The following is a 25,668-nucleotide window of genomic DNA, read 5'->3' as shown; positions in this document are numbered from 1 at the left end:
GAATCGGCAGACCTGATTTGCGCGATTCGCGCCCGGACCGGTGATTCTCCAGCCCGGCGTGGGCTGAGGGAATCCCACCCGCGTTATTTTAGGTTAGCAATGCATCTACACTGGATGCATTAGTATAAAAGAAAATTTCCATTCCTAATATAATTTCTTCAAAGGGTTACTTTTGTTTAAAAAAATGGAAACAAAGAATATTTTAAAATATATTGGAGCGAGTGAAACCTCAATTCATCTCTGTCAAGGACAGTAGTAACAGTGCTTTGATTGTGTCTGTATTGCACATGTCATGATAATAGGGTAGGTTGGAGAGTACTCGGAATCTGTAGCTGCAGTCTTTTAGATTAGTATGGCTTGAAGATGGCATATTTGGCAATATTCTGAATCACTCCTCCAGCTCTGTTATAAAAGATATTTTGTTTCAATGGAAGGCTCTTCAGTTTTCCAGCTTTTAGCAGAACATTGTTGAATTAATCATTTTGCCAACAGCAATTTGATTGTGGCATGTCCTATCTTTTAGTTCATTAAACCGGTATTAATTATTGAACTTGAGAAAATGGAAATTTCAGGCTGATATACTGAGGGGTGCATTTCTTCCATTAAGAGTCAGATCCATTGGCGAGAATAGTTCCTTATTTACATCTGATGGCATGGTTGATATTGGTTTGTTAGACAGTGACCGATTTATTGATCAACAAAGTGCAAGGAAGGTGAAGAATTCCAAAAATTTACACACAGGCATTTTCATAATCTTAACATTTCTAACTCCACGAGGAAATAGTGCTGGATCTAGTTCTAGGGAATGAGATAGGAGTCTGCCTCAGTGGGTGAATGCTTTGGCAATAGCTATCATCTTGTGATAACTATATGCTGGTGGTATTATGATATCTGCACCATTTCAAAAATATTTCCAAGCTATACCTCTGTCGTATTTATTTAGGCAACTCTGATACAGCTGTATAACCAGAATTTTGTTTATACTTTGATTTTACATTAATATTTATAGTTAATTCGAAAAACGTGTAGCAAATTGGAAAGCAGAAAAATTGAGGCTGCGGCGTAGAGTTCCTCGATAAAACACAAAATTGAGCCAGTACAGCTCTCCCACTGGTGGGAGGTTGTAAGTATAAGGAAATGTGTTTACACGAGAGATTCTATTAACATTTCTATTAAAGACAAGGACGTACCCACAACCGCCACGACAGACACTACTGGAAGACCTACTGGACACAAGCATCCTAGATAAAGGGAACTGTAGCGACATGTATGACCGACTGGTAGAAAGAGCCGACACCGTACTGGACGCAACAAGAAAGAAATGGGAGGAGGACCTGGGGATTGAGATAGGGTGGGGACTCTGGAGCGAGGCACTGCATAGGGTCAACTCCACCACCATGTGCGCAAGGCTCAGCCTGACGCAACTAAAAGTGGTACATAGAGCCCACTTAACAAGAACCCGTATGAGTAGGTTCTTCCCGGAGGTGGAGGACAGATGTGAACGGTGCCAAAGAGGCCCGGCCAACCACGCCCACATGTTCTGGTCTTGCCCCAGACTTGTGGAGTACTGGACAGCCTTCTTCGAGGCTATGTCCAAAGTGGTGGGGGTGAGGGTGGAGCCATGCCCGATAGTGGCGGTCTTCGGGGCTTCAGACTAGCCAGATCTATTCCTGGGGAGGAGGGTGGACGCCCTTGCCTTTGCCTCCCTGATCGCCCACCATAGAATCCTGTTTGGCTGGCGGTCAGCAGCACCACCCAGAGCTGCAGACTGGCTGTCCGACCTCTCGGAACCTCTCCAAATGGAGAAAATTAAATTCGCCATCCGAGGGTCAGACGACGGCTTCCACAGAACGTGGGAGCCATTCATGCAACTGTTCCGGGACCTGTTTGTGGCCAACGAACAAGAGGAAGAATAGCCGGGTGGCCAAGAATCAGGGGAAAATGGTCGGGAGTCGAGGCCAGGTAGCCGGGGCATGGAGGGGAGAGATGGACTGGGAGGGAGGGGGGGGGGGGGGGGGGGACAGCTAAACCTGAGGAGGGAGGGGTGAACCACGGGGGGGGGGGGGGGGAGGGGGGGGAAGACAGCTAAACCTGGGGAGAGGGAGGCGAACCGTGGAGGGGGGGGGCAGGGAAGCAGGAGCCGGAGGGAGGACACGGGATGCCAAAACGTGCATGACATCTCCAGGAGCGGGGACCAAGGAAACTGGAGATGGAGGACGGGAGGAGCGGCAGAAGCGGGGGCGAGCGTGGGACAGCAGCGAGACCCGTCCGGGAAGGACGGGTGATTGCAGCACACAGCACAGCCAAATATCGCACGCATAAGGCATTTTGTTTCAATTAGACTGTCCAAGTCAGATAGAAGAACACATTGCATGTGAAAACATGTATATCTAATTTTGAAATTTAAGGCTCTGTATTAAGGCTTCCAAATAGTCGATGTATTCTGGTGCACAAGTGAAATTTGGAACACAGTCACATATTAATTTCCATACTTCAAATGTCACACAATCTTTCATTAATCAAGCCATTTGTCTTTTCGCAAACCTCTAGCCATTTTAACATGTTTGAGAAAACAAGTCACAACCTGTCTTTAGCTGTTGCAATCATATGTATTTTGAAAAGCAGCATTAACTCTCACTTCCTCAGTCAGGTTTGATTACTTCAACACTGTGCTGTGCTGTGACTTGTAGAAGCCAGGGAAATATGTGATGATTTGCACCAACTGTATTTCAGGTTGCATAATAATCACTTTCCCATTGTGAGCCACAAACCTTCATTTGAAATCACACTTAACTTGTTTGTCTCTTCCTTAACAGCATCATATTAATGTAAGAATGCTAAAATGTCTGGGGCGGGATTCTCCAACCCTGCGCCAGGTCGGAGAATCGCCTGCGGGCCACACGAATCGCGCCACGCCGCCCCGACGGTGGCACGCAATTCAGTGGAGAATTGGCACCGGCGCGATTGGTGCGGCGCTGGTTGCGGGCCGCTCTACGCGCCCCCCCCCCCATGATTCTCTGGCCCGGATGGGCCGAGCAGCCGTAAGAAAAGAGCCGAGTCCCGCCGGCTCCGTTCTAACCTGCTCTGGGCCGGTGGGACCTTGGCATATAAGGGTCGGGTGGCAGCCTTTGGGGGGGGGGGGGGGGGGACCTGATGCCAGGGGGGCCTCCGATGTGGCCTGGCATGCGATCAGGGCACACCAATCGTCGGGCCGGCCTCTGTAGCTGGGGGCCCCCTTTCCTACGCGCCGGCCCCTGTAGTCCTGCGCCATGTTGCATTGGGGCCGGCACATTAAAGGAGGCCACTGCGCATGCACGCATTGGTGCCGGTGCCACTGCGCATGTCCTCGTTGGTGCTGACGCAATTGCGTAGGCGCAGATCCCGTGGCTCACAGTTTGCGCCGGGATCTGCAGCTGGAGCGGTGTGAACTATAGGGGCCAGAATTAGTCGTGGGAGCGGCCCGTTCACGCCGTCGTTAAACGTGATGGCGTTTACGATGGCGTGGACACTGCCGCAGGTTTTGAGAATCCCACCCCTGTTATCTTAGCAGAGGTGTTAATCCAATTCAAATCATAACATCAGTTCAAATGGGGGACAACAAGAATTTTGTATGAAAATATTAATCACTTGTGAACAAACATTTATGCCGCACAATTTAATGGCCTTGGGCTTTGCAGGGCTTTTAACTGTGGGATTGTGCCAACTTGCCTGATGTGCTTGGCATGGAGCCTGAGCCCTTTGGAGGTCCATGCCTCATTAACATTTGATCTTCAAATTCTGAATCAACACTCACAGCTCGATGAACAGTGGAAAATCTAGTATCTTCCCCAGAGGTAGAAAAGAAGTATTAAGTTGCATAAGAATATAAGAAACAGGAGCAGGAGTACCATTCAGGCCCCTGAGCCTGCTCCACCTTTCAAAACGATCAAGGCTGATCCTCACTTTCCTCATCCTTTGATTCCCTGAGAAACCAAGAACAAAATCGATTTCAGGCTTAACTGTGTTCAGTAATGGAACAAAATAACCCCCTCAGATAGAGAATTCCAAAGATTCATAGTCCTTTGAATGAAGACATTTCTCCTAACATCAGTCTGAAAGATTGGCCTTTATCCTCAGACTGTGACCCTGTTTTCTAGAATCTCTGTGTGTACCCTGTCAAGCCCTTTCAGAATCTTACATGTTTCAGTCAGATGACCTCTCAGAACTCCACAGGGAATGGTTTGGATGCAGTCAAACTGAAAGATTTTTTGGAGCAGTGAGGAACATTTATGTCCCGTAAAAATCTATTTAAAAAAGCAACTTGTACCTCACATTTCTAAATGGTCTACATTGAGCAGCCTACCTTTTAAAACTTTTAAAGAACATAGTTAGGTCGCTGTACATCTGGTATCAATCGGCAGTGCATCTTTGGTGCACGCCCTATCTATTGATATCTCAAGACTGCATTAAGTTCTTGCCAATTTCATGGGACCTTGATTAGCATATTGAAAGTAGGTTCCTACCTGGAGCGTCCATGTAAAGACCCAGTAAAGATGGCAGCAATCATGCTGGCAATGAGAACAGTGATGCATTTCCATTTCTGGTCCACCATCATCATGGTTCCACTCTTCTACAAAACATTATACCCATTATTAGAACTTGTCTGCTTCAGCATATGTACCAGAGTCAGTAGCATTTATTTGACTATTTTATATTTATCTTTGTAATTTTGATTTCACCAGACCAAAGGTTTGCTGTGAATTCTTGCATGATACCTTGCATGAAGTATGTTCATTACCAGTAGTAGATGGTAACTTATGATAAACAGCATATATTGGATAGTTGCCAGTGAATGAGAATAATTTAAACAAAGGGATAAGACAAAGTAATGAATAAGAATGTTTGGTGACTGTACCCTTTCATATTGGCTACCAAAACAGATTCTGCCAGAGCAGTGACAACACCTGCTACAATAAAATGGTTAAAAACAAAACCAGGGATGTTCTTGCTGAATTGAATGATCTTTGGCAATGTCACCGTTATCAAATGCATTGAAGAACATTTTCCTGTTCTGATAGGGTCCTTCACAAAGTGACCACAGACTATAATAAAAAGACAAAGTGCTGAAAAAGCTCAGCAGGTCTGGCAGCATCTGTGGAGAGCGAAGCAGGCTGAATGTTTAGAGTCCAATATGATCCTTTCTTCAGAAATCCCCTCCTCGGAGTTCTGATGAAGAGTCATCTTGGACTCGAAATGCTAACTCTGTTTCTCTCCACAGATGCTGCCAGACCTGCTGAGTTTTTCCAGCACATCCTCTTTTTATGTTTCCGATCTTCAGCGTCCACAGTGTTTTGTTTTGTTATTATGTCTTTAATAACCTAATTTGTTCCACTCAGCCAATTATTTTCAGTGAAAGATTACTACAATCTTCACAATCCTCCCAATACAGATTGTGTTCTGTAAGGAATAATTGCTGAACAGCAATTTCATCTCTACCTTGATTCGTTTAACAATCCCAGAAAAGCATTCTTAGACGTGAATTCGCTTGCTTAAAAATTATACTGCATCTTTGAAATGATTGACACAATGTAGGTGTATCTAATACAAGTTAGAGAAACTTTAATTCTGGAGATGTTAAACTAATTTATTCAGAGACAATAACAAAATTGCTACAGACGATGGATGAACTGGCATAAGTCTGTCTAAAGAGGGCCACTTCCTGATTCTACTATTGTTTGCCCAACCAAGCTCTTGGATGTTAGGTCTGTCCTTGAGTCACTTGGTAACAGCAACAAACAAACAGATGAATATCGTGGCAGTTATGATGTCATTAAAAGGCTTCAATTCTGCAGCTGCAGAGTTAATTATTAACTGAACACAATGAAAGGGAGCTATCTAAGTATTGCTCAGACATGGTATCTCGAAATGTACAGACAGATGGGATAGGCAACTTAACAATGAGTCATGTAAGAACTCATTACAACATAACGGATGTCACTACTGTCTTTGTCGGTGAGCTTGTTTCAAAGTTGCTTGCTTTGAACTTTCTCCCCTCCGCTCCTGAAGGCAGTACATTATGCTAAGGTAATGGGTGGCACGGTGGTTAGCACTGCTGCCACACAGCGCCAAGTACTCCAGTTCTTGGAGAAACCTTGAAAAAGTCTGCACTTTTTCCCCGTGTCTGCGTGGGTTTCCCCCGGGTGCTCTGGTTTCCTCCCACAGTCCAAAGATGTGGAGGTTAGATGGATTGGCCATGCTAAATTTCTACTTACGCAAAGATGTGTAGGTTAGGTTGCGGGAATAAAGAGGGGAGTGGGCCTGGGCAGGGTTGGAGGGTTTGGAGGGTTTTGGAGGGTTGATGCAGATTCGATGGGCCGAATGACCTCCTCCTGCACTGTAGGAATTCTAGAATTCTATGTGATTGCCAAAAACTTGCAGCCTTCCAACATATTGCTTTTATTGCTATTTCTCACCTATAAACTTTGAGAGTGACACATTTGTATAGTACTTTCACAATGTGCTTCATAATGGAGTACCATTAGTCACAGGGAGTTTTTAAGGGAAGACTTTGAAGAGGTAGATTTAGGGCTGAATTTTCCAGTCCTTCCCATTGGCGGGATTGTCCGGTCCCACCAATGGCAACCCTCTGCGATGGGTTTCCTTCCGGCCAGGCTGGCGAACAATGCAAAACACCGTTGACATCAGCGGGAGTGGATGATTCCATCACTGGCCAATGGCGAGCTCCCTCCCGCCAAAAACACGCCGTGGTGGGGCGCTATTAGTGTATGCTTCTAAACCACAAGTGGGTTGGGAGGAAAGTTCCAAAGTGCAGGTGAGAGATGACTGAAAGTAAAGGGCTGCCTGGGGACCAGGGAAATGCCATAGATGGAGTTGAGACATCCGGATTGAAAGAGATTGGAGAAATAGGGTAAGAGTGATGCAGTGAATAGGTTTTCAAGTGGGGATAAGGATTTTAAAATCAGTATGGATGATAGACAGGAAACCAGAGGACTGGGCAAACAGGATGAGCAGAACTTAGGGCAAGGTAGAATGTGGGTGGTAGCGTTCTAAACCCTATAAATGCAAACTCAGGAGAAAGTAGACAATACAGGGTGTCAACAGGATAGCTAATTGTGGGAGGCATTACAGACAAGCCAGACCTTGTCCTCATTCAATGGGCGTTTCCTAAAAGAGCCATTAAACAGCAATAATGTGGCCTGAAGAATTGTATACCTCCCTAATCTATGGGCATCAAAGCAAATTATATTACCCGCCATTAGGCCCTTAGCTGAGTTCATGGACCCAAGATTGGAACAAAACTTGAAACTGGGGCTGGTTTAGCTCACAAGGCTAAATCGCTGGCTTATAAAGCAGACCAAGCAAGCCAGCAGCACGGTTCGATTCCCGTACCAGCCTCCCCGGACAGGCGCCGGAATGTGGCGACTAGGGGCTTTTCACAGTAACTTCATTGAAGCCTACTCGTGATAATAAGCGATTTTCATTTCATTTTTCATTTCAACTAAGTTTGCAACAGCTGGGGAATGCACACATTTTCAATAGAAATAGACTATTTAAGCAAATATGCAGATATTTGAAATGTGAACTTTGTTGATCACCTCGATGGCACCTGCTCTTGCTTCCATAAAGTACAGCTGGCTATTGCTTCCAACAAATCATATTGAGCGCAAACAACTGGCAGCATTATGGTTGGAAAAATTCCCCACGGGCTTCACAGAGATCTTTTTGAAAATAATCAATAAATGGCAAGCTAAAGATGGTGATATCAGGAGGAGTAACTAAAAGCACGGGAGGGAATGCGAATTTTAAAAATGAGATGGGAGGGTGGAATAAGGTGAAGGTTTTGAAGGAGAAAGAGGAGCCAGAGGGGCAGGGAATCAAAACAATTGTAGTTTGATAATGAAAGCCATACCACCACAGTGGCTAGGGAGGCAATTGTGAGATAATGGAGTTAAGTGCTGAACCTTGAATAAGATGCAAGTTTTAAAAGACATCAATTAAATCATCCACAATAAGATAATGGGTGGCACGCACTTTGGAGGAAAGTGCTGACACTGATTATAGTTGTATATGGCATTCATCTTGGTGGTGATAGTTGGGGTGGGGGAGACAGAAACGGATGATGAGGATATCCCCCAGTGCCAGTATTATGTGGGAATGTCACTGAGAGAGGGCAGGATTGGGTAGCGCAGGAGCAAAGCATCGATCAATGCCTCGCCGAGCTCTCCTGAATTGGTCGAGATGTACAAAGGGAAGATGTGGGCTTATTCAAAGGAGATTCAAGCTTGGCACTGTGACAGGAGGGTAGGTAGGAGCCGAGGAGTAGCTATAGGTTGAGGATGGGTCTGAGAGGATAATGTGCCTGAAATGGGAAAGCTAAGAAGTGGCTTAACTTAGGTCAGGAAGAGAGGGAGCGAGGAGAAATAGGTCCATGAGAAAAAAATGTCTTGTGTTCCAAAACTGACAAAAATAACTTGAAGCTATCAAGCTCACATCATCATTAGTTCATAATTGGTGTTCTGTTCACAGGGTCAGACAGTCCTCAGTCACCGACGAAAGATAGGTATCGGTCTGTCATTTCCCGTAAGCAAATGCTGGAAGAAACGCTTGAGATTTATTTGGATGAACTGAAAAAACTGTGTTTACGCGAATCTGTGAGTACCAGCATATGAAAGGCTTTGGGTTCTGCTGATTTCAGTGTTTTGCAATTATGGTTATGTTAATTGTGGCAAACCGTTTTTAAAATTCCTCCATGGGTTCCGGAGTGTCACGGCGAATTCCAAAATTTATTACCCACCCCTAATTGCCTTACAGAGGTGGTGGTGAGGCACTCTCTTGTACCCCTTCAATCTACATTAAGATGTCTTACAACACTAGGTTAAAGTCCAACATGTTTGTTTCAGACACTAGCTTTCGAACAATCATGCAATCTACATGGTAGAGGTACACCTACATCGCGATTTTGGGGGAGATTTCTAGGATTGTGATGCAGCAACATTTCAAAGTCATGATGGGCTGTGATTTGGAGGGCAACTTGCAGGTGGCAATATACCCAGGCATCTGCTAGCCTTGACTTTCTAGATGGTAGAGATTGTGTGACTTGGAAGGTGCTGCACTGCACATGGTAGATGGTATATACGGCCACCAAGGTATGTCAGTGGTGGATGAAGAGAAAGTTTAAGGTGGTGGAAGGGGTGCCAATCAAGCTGATTACTTTGTCCTGCAACGTTTTGAGCTTCTTGGGTTTTTGTAGAGTTGCCCTGCTCGTGGCAAGTTGAGGAGGATGCCACTACCCTGCTGCCTTTCCCTTGTAGATGGTGGACAGGCTTTAGGGAGTCAGGAAGTGAGTTACTTCCATGAGAATTTCCAGCCTTTTGAGCTACTCTTACATGACTGGTCTACTTAAATTTCTGGCCAGATGTTGTGGGGGATTCAGCAAGGTAATTTCATTGAATATCAAAGGGAGATGGTTAGATTTTCTCTTGTTGGAGATGTTCATTGCTTGGCATTTAATGCGGCAGGGATTTTTCTTTAACGCTTTGCAGTAATAAATTGCATTGTGAATTGGGCATTAAAGCAAAAATAAGTGGCATAATATACTCCTGAATGAAAACATAAGCTGTTTATATTATTATTGCAGGTCAAGAACGCATTTAATTAAACATTTTGATTGAGGGTTTTTTATGTTCTCAGTTTATTACTTAATTAGATAAACAAGGAGATCTTTATTATCTATGCAAATTTAATTATTTATATTTCCACGTTTTTCACATTTAGGAGTTGACAGGGAATTTGCCAAAAGAGTACCCATTAGCAGAAGGGGAAAAGCCACCCACTGTCCGTCGCCGTATCGGAACAACCTTTCAGTTGGATGAGGAGACAATCATAGCTAAAGGAGAGGTAATTCGCAATGTTTAATTATATCCCACTTTAGGTTAACATTTCAATCCCAACAAGATTCCATTACATCATAGCAATGTAAGATAAAAGTGTGGGAGTAAGATCTTAAAACGTAGGAGCAGAAGTAGGCCATGCAGCCCATCGAGCCTGCTCTGCCATTCGATGAGATCATGACTGATCTGGTGAGATAATCTTTAACTACACTCTTATGCCTTTCCCCATAACCTTTGATTCTCTTACTGATTAAAAAATCTGTCCATCTCAGACCATTCAGCCCATCGAGCCTGCTCCACTATTTAGACAGATCCTGGCTGCTCGTCTATCTCACTATCCCCATATCCCTTGCTGTCATTAATATCCAGAAATATATCGATTTCTGTCTTGAACATGTTCAATGACTGAACTTCCACAGCCCTCGGGGAAAGGTGAAGCTAAGGTAAAGTCGCCATCGTCCCATGTGGTCATAGGCTGCTTTCCCCATTGAGGGAAACCTGAGGGTCACCACCTCTCGGGCGAGGGGAAAGTTTGAGAAAGGGAGGCCTTCATGGATAACCTCATGAATAATGAATAACCTCAGGCAATTCAAAGATTCACCACCCTCTGAGTGAAGAAATTCCTCCTCACCCCATTCCTAAATGGCCTATCCGTTATTCTGAGACTGATTCTACACTCATAAGCATGACAAATGTACAAACAATTGGTTATATTTTTCAGTGCTTTAGCACTGATGCTAATGATAAGTATGACATTCTTCTGGTCTAAATAAAAATACATGCTTTATTTGAGCAGTGGTTTTCATTTCATGGCCAGTTGTCATTTTGTTATAGAATAAGAAAACAAAGACAATAAGGGCCATTTAAATTCAAAGTCCAAATTAGGGCAATAGTTGATCGCTTAAAACACTTTGGATTCAGAAATACCTGAACCATTTTCAAAATGTGATGGTACACAAGCACAAAGAGGATGAAACATGGACAATGGAGGATGCATGTGTTAAATCCATTTGAATCATAGAATCCATGCAGCGCAGAAAGGGGCCACGCAGCCTATCGAGTCTGCACCAACCCTCCGAAAGAGCACCCCACCAAGGCCCACTCCTGTGCCCTAATCCCGTAACCCCACCTAAACTGCACATCTTTGGACATTAAGGGGCAATTTGGTATGGCCAATCCACCTGACCTGCACATTTTTGGACTGTGGGTGGAAACAGGAGCATCCGGAGGAAACCCAAGCATACACGGGGAGAAAGTGCAAACTCCGCACAGCCACCAAGCCAGAATTGAAACCAGGGCCGGGATTCTCCCCTACCCGGCGAGGCGGGGGGTCCCGGTGTAGCGGAGTGGCGCCAACCACTCCAGCGTCGGGCCTCCCCAAAGGTGCGGAATTCTCCGCACCTTTGGGGGCTAGGCCTGCGCCAGAGTGGTTGACGCCACGCCGACTGGCGTCAAAACCGGTGCCAACAGCCTTTGACGGCCGCTGACCGGCATCGGGGCTGGCCGAAAGGCCTTCGCCGGTTCGCGCATGCGCCGGTGGTGACGTCAGTGGCAGCTGATGTCGCCACCGGCGCATGCGCGGTAGGGAGGTTCTCTTCTGCCTCCGCCATGGTGGAGGCCGTGGTGGCGGTGGAAGAAGAAGAGTGCCCACACGGCACAGGCCCGCCCGCCGATCGGTGGGCCCCGATCGCGGGCCAAGCCACCTGGGGGCACCACCCGGGGTCCGATCGCCCCGCGCCTCCCCCAGGACCCCGGGGGCCCGCTCGCGCCGCCAATCCCGCCGCCACCAGAGGTGGTTGAAACCATGGCGGCGGGAGAGGCCTCTCAGCGGCGGGACATCGACCCATCGCGGGACGGAGAATCGCCGCAGGGGACTCGCCGATTGGCGCGGAGGGCACACCGATCGGCGCGGTGCGATTCATGCCCCCGCCAATTCTCGGGTGGCGGAGAATTCCGGCCACGGTGGGGGCGGGATTTTTGCCGGCCCCAGGCGATTCTCCGACCCTGCGTTGGGTCGGAGAATTTCGCCCCAGGTCCCTGGAGCTGTGAAGCAGCAGTGCTAACCACTGTGCCACCATGCCGCCCAAATATTTTGGGTCAGATATTTCTTCAGACGTCCTTGATGTGCAGGATGTTGGAACATAAAACTGGACCTTGATGAAGATTAATTTAGAATCAAAATCCCTTATTAGCCAGTTAAACAGTAATCTATAGGACATAACAAATCTCAGATTTGCCAATATGTCATTTTATGACACAGAATAGAGTTATTACTGGGGGAAGTAATTAAGGTAATTTGGGAACAATGCTAGAATACCCCAGCCATGACATGATTTATGTTATACCTAATCCTGTAATACTCCATTATTTCTTCATTGTTCTAAAGTCAAGATCTCACATAAAACTTAATTATTTTTATCAATTGACTTGACTTCCAGACACAAAATTCAGATTATTAACAAACCAGAACATTCAGTTGCCTTGAAAGGAAGACAATGCAGGTCCCCTAGGTTTTCACTATTTAATCCCATAGACATAAATGTAAGAAAGACTAGCATGTAGTTTGTTTCAAATCTGTTATTGTTTTCTAGGACTCTGAACTGGCCTGTCTGGAGAGGGGCTTTGCCTTGCAATTACAATTTGTGGAGGCAGCGAAACGCCTGTCACAAGAAGGAAATCTAAGCAGGCACATAAAGAAACAAAGAAAACACACATTTGTAAAAGAACAAAAGAAACTCAACTATATAAAAAAAACTATAAATGAGCACAGAGACATGGCTGGTGGAAGGACTCTGCAGACAAGTAATGTCATGGAAGGTATGTTACATTTTTAACTTGGCTCCAGTATGATATGTAATATTACTTGTCACCACAAGACTATTATGAGGTAGTTTTTTTTCTTGGAGTAGAACAACTTTTTCTTCATGCTCTGGTAACAGGAGCTGGTTTGTGGTTAAAGGCAGGGAATCATAGAATCATAGAATTTACAGTGCAGAAGGATGACCAAAAACAACATGCAACGGCCAGCCAATCCTGCAATTCTGCTGGTAAAGACAATGCTTAAATGCATATTAGCTCAGTGGGCTAGACAGCTGGCTTGTAATACAGAACAAGGCCAGTTGAGCGGGTTCAATTCCCATACCAGCTTACTGCTGGAATGTGGCAACTAGGGGCTTTTCACAGTAACTTCATACTTGTGACAATAAAAGGTTATTATTATTATATTATCCATTTAACAAGGGTCAGAGATTGGAGTGTCTGGGCTCTGTACATAATTTATTTCATATTTTCTTCTACTGTAGTGAAGCAACATATTTTGTCGGATATTGGTTTAGCCACCCGGAACCTCAATTTAGTTTCAATTTCTCCCTTTGAAGTATTGAATTTAGGTGAGGATATGGCCCAGTGAGCATCAGAATCTCTCTGATACCTTATCCAAATAACCATATGAATCAAACTCAGTGGCAGTGCAACTATGCGTTGACAAAACAATCATACCAAAATTGAGCATAATTAACATTATAATTAACTAATTAATCATATCAGCGATTCATTGACCATGTAAACAGATAGGTTCCCCATAGTAGCCTGATGCATTATTTTTGTTTCAAAAGCATTTAGATAAAGTTCTTCAACCACAGATCTATTTTACAGATAGAAGTCACAACTCTGAGCCAATATCAATGATCAAAGTGATTGCCTTACAACTAAGTACCTTCTATGCTTTCAAAACACAGCATCACTTTACCATTTGTATTACTTTGTAGTGTATGTTTTGATGTTGTAGATGTGTTTAGTTATTTTTATATTTACTGCGTCAAAATAATAATCATTTAGTAATACTTACACGACGCATGGCATTAATGACATTATTGAATCTCTCATTACATATTAAAGTACATAATTATTGGAGGCACAGTGTTTGATCATACATCTAATAAATATATGAGGACATCACTAGTAGCAATTCATGCAAGCTTTCTAATCCTAGAGAAGAATACAAAGGGAGGTTACCTCACTTGAAGCATTCTTTTGATGGTTGAGATCACTGAGAGGTTTAGGCCCATCCTTCAAGCAATGAACAGCTGCAAAAACATTCAAATTTGTAGTGGTGAAGGAATATACTGAAAAGTATTACAACGTATTTCCAAAACACAGAAACAGGCTATTTGGCCTGGCAGGCCACTGCTGGTGTTTATGCTCCACAAGAGCTTCATCCCACCCTTCACTTAACTGTTTTAGCATATATTTTTTATGCTTTTCTCCCTCATGAGTATCTTCTTAAATACATCTAAAGTCTCAACAACTCTTTGTTGTACAGATAATTCAATATTGTAATACGCTGGATGAAGGAATTTCTCCTGAGTTCCCTAAAAGATTTATTAGTGAATACCTTATATTAATAAGCCCTAGTTGTTATCTCCTTCACAAGTGGAAACATTTTCTCCATGCCTACCTTATCAAACCCTCACATAATCTGAAGGGCCTCCATCAGGTCATCTCTCAGTCTTCTCTGGAGGAAAGAGATCAACTTGTTCAATATTTCCTGGTAGATATAACATCTCAGTTCTGGTATAATTCTATTAATTGTTTTGCACCTTCTCCAATGCCCCTATGTTCTTTCTATAACAGAGATATGTTCACAGTATTCCAAGTGTGGTTTAATCAAGGTTCTATACATACTTTCGAGTTATATCCCTATCGAAATATACCTGAGCCCTTTGTACCTTACAAGGCCCCATTCACCCATGTATCTACTTAAAGTGATTTGTATCTCTGTATCCCTAGATTCCTTTGCTCTTCTACTCCAAGGAGTGTGTGGCCTCCATATTCATCCTGTCGAAATGTACTGCCTCACACTTATCTCTATTGAAGATCATTTCAATGTTCCATGTCCTTTCTGAAAATTTATTAATGTTCTCCTGTCTTTTGTCACAGCCCTACTCTGTAGTACCTTAATTTGGTGCTGTTTGCAAATTTTGAAATTGTACCTTTGATTCCAAGGCCAAATTCTTGACGCAAATGGTGAATAGCAAAGGCCCAGCACCAATCCTTGTGCAACACCAGCCCCAATGTTATGTAACTGACTAAATATCTAAGAATTCTAAAGGAGTATAAAAATATAAGGTTATCAGCATCACATTCCATTAAGGCTAACCACATTGAGCAAATTTCATGAAGTCATGAAGTAGATAGACTAAAGTCAAGTATCCTGGGCCACATTCATTAAAATGAACCAATTAATGCTTTGAGAAGCATGGGCCGGGATTCTCCGCGACTCCGTGCCGCAATCGCGCCGGTGCAGAGGCGGAGAATGGGGAGTCAGACCCACGACGCCTTCCCGCGATTCTCCAGCGACCGGAGAATTGGCGGCAGTCGCGCACCGCCAGCAGAGTTCCCGCTGGCGTGGTTCATGTATGGTTCCACCTGGCGGGAGCTCAGAGTCGCGCCTGCAATGGCCGTCCTGGTGGGGATGGGGGAATCTGTCACTGGGGGTGGGCCTCCACGACGGCCAGGCCCGCGATCGGAGGCTACCAAGCGGCAGACGCACGCGATTTGGGGGGGGTTTCTTTGGCACCGTCTCTCGTGTGGGTCTGCCATGTCGCGCGGGGCCAGCGCCGCAAGGGCATGCGCGAACCCACGGCCGGACGTGCAGAGTCCCCTATCGGCAGCCAGAGCTGCATAGAGCACTCAGGGGCCCTGCAAGTCCCCCTAAAAATGGAGAATCATCCCGGACTTTCCAGAAAAAAGTCCGGAGTGATTTGCGCCCGTTTTTTCGCGGGCGTGGGGCATAGCCCCATTATTAGAGAATCCCGCCTATGATATGGTATGTGACTTTGGTGTCAAGTTTATTGAATAGGCAGCTTATAAATCCAGGAATACATGGGCAAAGACAAAAGATACAATGGCAATTCATGTCAGGCGCAATCACCAATCTTAAATTCCCGTACCAGCCTCCCCGGACAGGCGCCGGAATGTGGCGACTAGGGGCTTTTCACAGTAACTTCATTGAAGCCTACTCGTGACAATAAGCGATTTTCATTTCATTTCATTTCATCTTCATAAATGTGGACCGTACCTTTTCGCTAAAAATAATCCATCTTTCCCATGTCATTTGTGAAAAAAGAAACATTGGGCCCTCCTCTGCCTTCCTACCTCTGTCCTGTCCCGCACTGCCACCAATTGAGACCCTTAATGCCCACTTTTTAAAACTTTAAAAAAAATAAATGTAGAGTACCCAATTATTTTGAGTATCCAATTAAGGCACAATTTAGTGAGGCCAATCGACCTACCTTGCACATCTTTTGAGTTGTGGAGGTGAAACCGACGCAGACACAGGTTGAATGTGCAAATCCCACACGGACTGTGACCCAGGGCCGGGATTCGAACCTGGGCCCTCAGTGCTGTAGGCAGCAGTGCTAACCACTGAGCTACCGTGCTTCCCTTCTTAATGCCCACTTAAGAATTATGTTGGAAACAGATTCCATGGTAATTGTCAAAAGGCAAAACAAACATATTTGAAGAAGACTAATGTGCTGGTTATGGAGAAAATTGGAGTGTGGGATTAAACAGAGGAGTATGTCAAAGAGCAAGCACAAACACCACAGGCCAAATGGCCTCCTTCTATGCTGTAAGATTCAATGATTCTATAATTTAGACTTAATGGAGCAATTTTGGTCTCCTTACCACCCCAAGCATCCTGACAAGCTGGACAGTAGCAGGCTGGAGTTTCAATGGAGTTTCAGTTCTGGTTTGCAGAACTACCCTGATTTTCTCAGGGTGTGGGAGATAATTCCTGGTGGCCAATGCACCAATTTGAAACCAGCAAGAGTTTCATGAAATAAAACAGAAAATGCTGGAAAAACTCAGCAGGTCTGGCAGCATCTGTGGACAGAGAATCAGAGTTAATGTGTTGAGTCCATATGAGTCTTCTTCAGAGATTAAAAGGGATAAAAATGTGATGGATTATATAGTTGGAGAGGGAATGGAGAAGGTGCAGCACAATAGAAAGTCAAGGATGGGTGGGAGCTAAGGAGAGATTGACAAAGAGGCCATAAATCTGGAGTGCGCATTAAAGACTAAAGCAGGTGCTGATGGTGGCATAAAGGTAAGAAAGCAGAATGTATTAAAAGGAAAACAAAGGTTAGTGCTCAGTGAAAGCAAAACTAAAGAACAAGTGACCATGGTCCTTTGGAGGGTGGGGAGGAAGAGGGTTGCTGGGACAAAAATAAAGAGGTCCAACTCCTTCGAGGCTTCCACAGGGTTATCCACAATAAAATCAGTCTGTAGTTCATGCTTTGACTGATACCCTGTCTCCTACATCAAGCAGATTAATCACTTTCCCCATGGACGTGTAAAAGTAATAGGAAAGCATGCTGGGATTCACTGTGATTTAGAAACTCCCCCCAAAACTAGGGAATCATTAGTTATACTGATAGCCCTCTGTGGGTGCTCAGTAATTTCAGCATGGGGGGAGGGAGGTTGCGCTATCTCAATCAAAGGATCACAGAAACCCATGGTCAGGAACCACCAGGACAGGACCGAAAAGGCCCAATTGCAGATTACAAGAAAATACCAGTTTCCAGGGCAGTTGGGTCTAGATTGCTTTCTACTAGTGTGGTGGGTATTGGTTCGGGGGGGGGGGGGGGGGGGGGGGGGGGGCACAGGGTACAGAGTTGTTGTCGTCATGACGGTACCACTTCCCATCAACCTTTCACAGCCAGCCCCATTACTGGCCTGTACATCCCCGCTGATCTGTGGGAGACTAAATTTCAGTAAGCCAAGTAAAGCCCCTACCTATTTGGTCTGCCAGCCCAGCGACAGCTTACAGTCGGGCCTTCAAAGTTGCGACCGAGAACCAGAGTGTCCTCTCTGAATATCTTCCAGCCATCGTAAACCTTGACAACATTTCTTTGCTGTCTACATCGAAAGTGCAGTTCTCCTTTAAGTGGTGTCAGTGAAATCTGATATCCCCTCTCCACCTGTACGAGAATTCAGCCAATGGTGGATTGAGTGTCACTGCTGCATATCTGATTCATCTTAATGAGCTAACAGCACCAAATTAACACAGTTCCTCCAACCAAGAGAACGGGCAGATGCATTGCGCACCATCCCAACAGGCCTCATTTAGGACGTGATCAAATCGCTTGACCATGATTTCTACCCTAATCAGATTTTGCACTGTGGGCCTAATAAATAGTAATAAAAAATCAGTTGAAACTGAAATATGGTACTTGCGCGTTTCCAAAATTATATTTTGCTTGAATAGAAACATAAAGAGTAAACAGTTGATTTGACTGCATTAAATCCTCATTTCTCAAAACCCTTTTTGTTTTCAGAATTGATTGCTTCTGATGACAGTTCTCTAGACGATGGTAAGTGCTCAATGTGTAGAGTGCAAAGGGGTTGCAATTGGTCTTGGGTTCAACAAGAGACAGTGGCGAATTGGAAATCAGATGAGGTGTCAAATAAACTGCTGATGGGCAATCATCCATTTTAAAAACTGTCCAAGATAAACTTTAAACCCCAAATGTTTATTCTCACCTCGTAAGTCAAAAAGATCGATTTTCTGTGGGCAGAATTAAATTTGTGAAGATCAATCTTTTGCCTGTCCTTTTAGCTCATTTAGGCTTTAATCTCGTGTTGCATGACTCAAATAGTCTTCACTTGTGCCTCTATGCTTCCCTGGGGACCAACTTTTGTTAGTACCCATTGGACACAGTGGGCACCTGGCAGTATAGTGGTTAGCACTGCTGCCTCACAGTGCCAGGGACCCGGGTTCAATTCCGGCCTTGGGTGACTGTCTGTGTGGAGTTTGTATGGGTTTTCTACGGGTGCTCCGGTTTCCTCCCATAGTCCTAAAGACGTGCAGGTTAGGTGGATTGGCTGATAAATTGCCTTTAATGTTCAAAGATGTGTGGGTTAGCGGAGGTTACGGGCTATGGAGATAAGGCAGGGGAGTAGACCTAGGTAGAGTGCTCTTACAGAGGGCCGGTATGGACTCGATGGGTTAAATGGCCTTTTCTGCACTGTATGGATTCTATGGACATTATATTGATGATGGCAGTGATGACACACCAGCATGGACAATACCAAGGTGCACCTTGGATCTCAGTAGAATAAATCTACTGGCACCATTTGACCACCCCAGAAATAAATTGTCAGCCTAGGCCTCTCAAGTTTCAGCGCAGTCTGTAGGAAGGTCCAGGGATGGAGGAGTGAGGCAAACAGGAGGGCAACAAGTAAGAACCAGCAGTGACCCACAATATTAAATAGGAACAGAAAATGCTGGAAGTGTCTACCATGTATGGCAGAATCTTTGAAGAGAGAAACAGAGTTAATGTTTCAGTGAGTGACCTTTCATCAAGTGTGGGAAAAAGCTCGAGATGTTTTAAGCTGGTGTGAGTTTGGGTGGAGGGTGGTATAAAAAAACAAGAGGGAAGGCGTGAGAGAGTGTAAAACAGAAGAGATTAAATGTCAAAAGCGTTGGTGATACGACATCAAAGGGAATGGTAAGGAAACAAAAAAATGTGTCTCGAGGAGGTGTGAATGGCAGATTCATGACAACTGCCACCCAAAGCAAAAATGAGAGAAACCTAAAACAGCAGAGAAAAAGAAGGCAAAAAAAGGGACAGAGGTTACAGTCTGAAATTGTTGAACCGAATGTTGAGTCCAGAAGACAATAAGGTACCTGATTGAAAGATGAGGTGCTGTTCCTTGAACTTATGTTGAGCTTCATTGAAACACTGCAGGAGGCTGAGGTCAGTGAGGCCAGAGTGCGAACAAGGTGGAGAACTGAAATGACAGGTTGCAAGAAACTCGGGACTACACCTGCAGAATGAAAGGTGGTGTTCAACAAACCAGTCACCCAATCTGAGTTTGGTCTCCCCAAATTGGAGACCACATCATGAGCAGGAAACGCAGGTCTACTAAATTGAAAGAAGGACATGTAACCTGCTGCTTCACCCAAAAACAGTGTTTGGAGTCTTGGACAGTGAGAAGGGAAGTGGGAAGAGGGAAGATAAGCATCTCCTACATTTACATGGAAAGGTGCCGTGGGAACAAGATGACTGCTGGAGGGTGTGGCTACGAGATTAAGATGAAAATAAGAATGAGGTTAAAATGGAAGTAAGAGGAGCACGCTTGCTCTGAACAATTCAAACAAGTTTAGCAACAAATTCCTCAAATGTGCACAAGAACCTGATTTCAGACAGGCACCAGGACCTCCTGAAAAGAGCTGAGACAAATTTGGCAGCAGCCCAAATTCCTTCATTCTGCTAAATTGGTCATTTTTGTGCCTGTTTTACACCTATAAAGTTGGTGCAACATGTTAATTCTGTATTACTATAACTATAATCTATGGGAAACATATCCATTAAGGGTATGATGTCATTTGGGGATGTTTTGGTTCTGTTTAGTATTCGAGTCTAATTAAACTTTATTTTTTAAAATAAATTTAAAGTGCTCAATTCATTTTTCTTCCAATTAAGAGGTAATTTAGCATGGCCAATCCACGTATCCTGAACATCTTTTGGGTTGTGGGGGTGAGACTCAGGCAGACACAGGGAGATTGTGCAAACTCCACATGGACAATGATCCAGGGCCGGGATCGAACCTGGGTCCTCGGCGCCGTGAGGCAGCAGTGCTAACCACTGCGCCACCATGCTGCCCTCAAATTAAACTTTAATGCAAACAGAAAATGCTGGAACTACTTCACAAGGCAGGATGATCTGTAGAAAGAGAGATAATGGGCAATAAATGCTGGCCTAGCCAGTGATTCCCACATCCCGTAACATGAATTAGAAAACATTCTGTAATGTTAAATTTGGTAAAACTATTGATATTTATTCATAACTAATAACTTGATGGTTAAATTTGTTTCTTATTGGACTTTTTAAAGTAGTTTTTACAAATGCTTTTTAAAGCAATGAGCTTGTAGGACCAAAAGACGCCACAATTTCTTCCGTCACAAATGTAAAATTCTTTTATATATAATGTTGGCGAAAATGAAAAAATGTTGTTAAGTATCAAACTGATGATTTTTGAATAATTTTGATCCATGTTATTGTTTGCTTTCCACAGATGCTGGGCGCCATCACGGCCATAATTCATCAACAGAGTTTTTGACAGCTGGGCATGTGATGCAAAGGAGTAACTCGCCGCAGCCTACTCTTCCCAGGAGGCCCACCCCACCCCAGACTCTGGAAGGGCTTACTCCAGTCTGTTATCAATACAATGATTATGAAAAATCACCTGTCATGAAAACAGCATGGATGGAGTCTAATCTTGATGAACCATACGAGAAAGTGAAAAGAAGCTCCTCTTTGAGCAGCAATTCAAGGTACAGTTTGGATTTTATTTACAATGACAGGCATCAAGAAGCTCAGGGTCACGTTTGCAGAATTAATAGAATCGTTTCACCATGTGGTCAGCCAGCCTGTGTTCGGTCACCCCAATGTATTTTTGAAATTCATTTATGGGATGTGGGCGTCGCTGGTTAGGCCAGCATTTATTGCCTATCTCTAGTTGCCCTTCAGAATATGACGGTAAGGTGCTTTCTCGAACCGCTGCAATCCCTGAGGTGTAGGCACGCCCACAGTGCGGTTAGGGAGGGAGTTCCTGTATTTTTTTTTTCCCCAACGGCAGTGAAGGAACGGCGATATATTTCCAAGTTAGGGTGGTGAATGACTTGGAGGGCGGTGTTCCCATTTACCGACCGCTGTTGTCCTTCCAGATGGTAGTGGTGGTGGGTTTGGAAGGTGCTGTCTATGGAACCGTGGCGAGTTCCTGCAGTGCATATGGTAGATGGTACACGCTGCTGTCACTGTTCATCAGTGGTGGAGGGTTTGAATGTGGAGGAAACCTCATTAGGAGCAGCTAATACAGTAGATGCAATTGACGGAAGTACAAGTAAATGGCTACTTCAGCTGGAAGGAGTGCCTTGGACAGAAAGAAAGGAGGTGGCAAAAAGGCAGGTGTTACAGCTCCTTTGTCTGAGGTGCTATCAGAAGGAGAGGCATATTAGGGGAAATTGACCAGCATGACTACATTATAAATGTGGGGGAGCACTCCTGCTTTGACCACTTTTTAGCATTAAACAAGTTTCATCTCGATGCAAATACTATTAAGCTAGGTTGACAGGGTGCCCCAGGGCGCTGGTCGGGGGACGCTCTACACTGCGGCCCCCCCCTCTCCCCCCCCCCCCCCCCCCCCCCCCTCCCCCCGCCGATTCTCGGCCCGGGATGGGGCGAGCAGCCATCATAAAAAAGCTCAGTCCCGCCGGCATACAGATAACTTTCTTATAATTCAAGAGAAAAGTTGGAATGGAAACTGAAAATTTACGTCAAAGATTTAACAATATGACTAAAACACTTATTAAAAAATCACTAAACTCTCTTTCTTTTAATGTGTAATGCATATCTGGAGATGGTTGTCATCGGTTGAATGTAATATTTTTCTTTTTATGAATGGCTCTCTCTTACAACAATCCTGTAAATGGGTCACAGGCCCCGAAAACCTAGACGCTGCAGCTCTGTCGGCTTTTCTCCTTTGTGACAGGTTTGAGGACAAACCGCTTCCCGTGCCAACTACACTTTATTCCCCGGAAAACCATTCTTGCAGATGTCAGCACCATACACTCAATCTGGGTATTGAAGCCGAGTAAACTAACTTATTCACATAAATTAAGGAAGTAAGACACGTACAGAAAGCACAAACGTCAACATGATGGCAGTATATCGTCTGTTTTAAAATTACACACAGTCCTGACAATAGTGAACATTGGGGGTGGGATTCCCTCAGCCCGGGGACAGGCCGGAGAATCCCCGCGACCGACGCGAATCATGCCACGCCGGCACGCGATTCTCCGCAGTGCAGAGAATCGGTGCCATTGGCGCCGGCGTGGTTGGCGCTGGTCAGGGGGCGCTCTACGCTCCCCCCCCCGCCGATTCTCGGGCCGGGATGGGGCGAGCAGCCATCATAAAAAAGCTCAGTCCCACCGCCGCCATCCACACCTGCTCTCAGCCAGCGGGAACTCGGAGTGGAATGGTCGGTGGGCAGCCTGTTTGGGGAGGGGGGGTGGGGGTCCAACCCCAGGGGGTGCCTTTAATGTGGCCTGGCCCGCAACCAGGGCCCACTGATTGGCGGGTCTGCCGGTCTGGCTGGGGGCTTCCTTTCTTCCGCGCCAGCCCCTGTAGCCCTGCGCCATGTTGTGCCAGGGCCGGCATGATTCCAGCTTGGGTCACTGTCTGTGCGGAGCCTGCACGTTCTCCCTGTGTCTGTGTGGTTTTCCTCCGGGTGCTCCGGTTTCCTTCCACAAGCCCCGAAAGACGTGCTTGTTAGGCAATTGGACATTCTGAATTCTGCCTCAGTGTACCCGAACAGGCGCTGGAATGTGGCGATTAGGGGCTTTTCACAGTAACTTCATTGCAGTATTAATGTAAGCCTAACTGTGACAAATATAAAGATTATTATTATTATCCATGCAGTCCATGTGGTATAGGTATATCCATTATGCTGTTTGAGAGGGAGTTCCATGATTTTGAGCAGCGACAGTGAGGAAGCGGTGATATAGTTTCAAGTCATGATGATGCGTGACTTGGAGGGGAACTTACTGCTGGTGGTGTTCCCATGAGTCTGCTGCCGTTGTCCTTTTAGGTGGTATAGGTTTGGAATGTGCTGTCAAAGAATCCTTGGCAAGTTGCTGCAATGCATTTTGGAGATGATACCCACTGCTGCCACAGTATGTGTGTGCTGGAGGGAGTGGATGTTGGGGATGGTGGACAGGGTGCCAGTCAAGTGGGCTGTTGTCTTGGATGTCATTGAGCCACTGAGTTTCACAGCACAGAAAGAAGCCCTTCGGCCAAACCTTTGCAGTGTTTACAGAGCTGCACTCATGCAGGCAAAGGGAGAGTATTCCTTCCCACTCCTGACTTGTGCCTTGTAGATGGTGGACCAGTTTTAGGGAATCAAGAGGTGAATTATTCGCTGCAGTGTCAAGACCCTAAATGTGTTAATGCCCTCTGATACTTAGTTAGACCTCACCTTGGTGATCAGAAATCAAGTTGTGTCCTGTAACCACATCAAATGTGTCTGACACCAGGTAAAACCAAAATAAAAACAGGCACAGATTGTTAGTTTCTGTCTCAATTGCCAATTTCTGATTGTTCTATAGTTGTGAACCAGTTTTTTCATGCGTGACTGCATTATCATGTGATCAGATATTCTGATAGAATCTGTGTGTAAACAATAAGATATGTGAAATTCTTGAGGGTAATGAACTGGAAAGTGGGTTGACCATGGCTTTCAACTCTAGTGTCAGTTTAACACCATGGGCTAGTGTGTGGTCATTCCCAGTCCATTTGACCCAGAGTCACAACACAAATGAATTAACCAATAATTCATAGAAAATACCCAAAGTCTTTGGCCCTTGGCTGTCCAATAATTACAGTCACCAGGTTTGTAAATGCAAACACAATTACTGTTTGTTTATCGCAAGAAATGCAATGAAATATTCAGCAAATAAATACAACTGATTAACTATTATTTAATTCCTAATTCCTTATTCCCCATTTTAACCCATTGTCACATTCTACACACACATGACAGACAAACACATAGGGGTAGAAAGGAGTAAGAAAAATCATAGGTAAAAGGGAAAAAAGAGTCTTTGTTTCAGATGGTGGTTTCCAGCACCTTACTCCTTTTCAAACCTTGCTTTCAGTTTGTGGGCTTTATTGTAGGTTCATTCAAGTCTCTGTAGTTTTAGAAATACAGCACCCAGCAGCCTTTCTGGACAGAGAGAGAGCAGGGTCTTGTCTTTTTTTGCAGCCTGTAATGTTTTTCCTGTAGATTCCTTCATTCAGGTCCCTGCAGCCTAGAAATATAGCCTTTCTGGAGAAAGAGAGAGAAGGTCTTTGTGCTGCCATGAGTCAAACTGAAACACCTTGGGACTCCAAAAATCATTCCACTGGGTTAGGACAAAATCACATCCTGTAACCGGGCAGAGTATGGCCTTTTGAGTCACTTCATTGGCCCCCAGCCAATCAATCAAACCAAGTCCCACCCGATCTCTCCCTCTGTTGCTGAGAAGTCTGCAGCTCCTGTTTAAACCAGCGAAGGCTAGCAGAGTGTTCTGTCCTGTAACTGCTGAATTCTGCTGCTTGCCCTAAAGGTACATGTCCATTAATCACCCAAGGATCAAAAATAATAACGGCCAAATAAAAGAAAGAGGAAATAAGGGAATAAACAGGAAATGAAATTAATCTGATCAGCACAGAAGGAAGGTCATCATGAAGCAGCGGAAGCTGATTGGGCCGAGGATACTGCCGTGTGAAACTTCTATAGTGATGTCCTGGGGTTGAAACGATTGATCTCCAGCAACCACAACCTATGTGATTGGTATGCTTTCAACCACTGGAGAGTTTCCCTTCCAATACCCATTGACTTCGTTATAACGGGATCCTTGATGCCACACTTGGTGAAATGCTGCCTTGGTGTCAAGGGCAGTCACTATTGTCACCTCACCTCTTGAGTTCAACTCCTTCGCCCACATTTGGATCAAGGCGAAGGTGAACATTGGAGCTGAGTGATCCTGGCAGAATCCAAACTGAGTGCCAGGTAAGCCAGCTATGAGTAGCTGTCACTTGATAGGACTGTCAAAGACATCTTCCATCACTTGACTGGTGACTAGACTAATGAAGCAGTACTTAGCTGGATTGGATTTGTCCTGCTTTTTATGGACAGGATGTATATGGGCAATTTGCAACTTTGTGTTACA

At 44.9% G+C, this 25,668-nt stretch overlaps 1 protein-coding gene across 8 annotated transcripts in view; it reads left to right on the top strand.

The window, feature by feature from the left end:
* Nucleotides 1-25,668, top strand: part of inavab (innate immunity activator b) — a 99,815-nt gene that overhangs the window by 55,047 nt on the left and 19,100 nt on the right. For all 8 annotated transcript variants that reach the window (XM_038820228.1, XM_038820225.1, XM_038820226.1 and 5 more), the window contains 5 exons: nucleotides 8,527-8,651; nucleotides 9,775-9,897; nucleotides 12,482-12,707; nucleotides 18,230-18,265; nucleotides 20,973-21,231. In XM_038820228.1, coding sequence (XP_038676156.1) covers nucleotides 8,527-8,651; nucleotides 9,775-9,897; nucleotides 12,482-12,707; nucleotides 18,230-18,265; nucleotides 20,973-21,231 — 769 coding nt within the window. The remainder of the gene's footprint in view (nucleotides 1-8,526; nucleotides 8,652-9,774; nucleotides 9,898-12,481; nucleotides 12,708-18,229; nucleotides 18,266-20,972; nucleotides 21,232-25,668) is intronic.

This window comes from Scyliorhinus canicula, chromosome 15 (genome assembly GCF_902713615.1).
Source record: "Scyliorhinus canicula chromosome 15, sScyCan1.1, whole genome shotgun sequence".
Classification (NCBI taxonomy): Eukaryota; Metazoa; Chordata; class Chondrichthyes; order Carcharhiniformes; family Scyliorhinidae; genus Scyliorhinus; species Scyliorhinus canicula.
The sequence above is the reverse complement of the archived record's forward strand: the minus strand, read 5'-3'. Positions and strand labels throughout refer to the sequence as shown.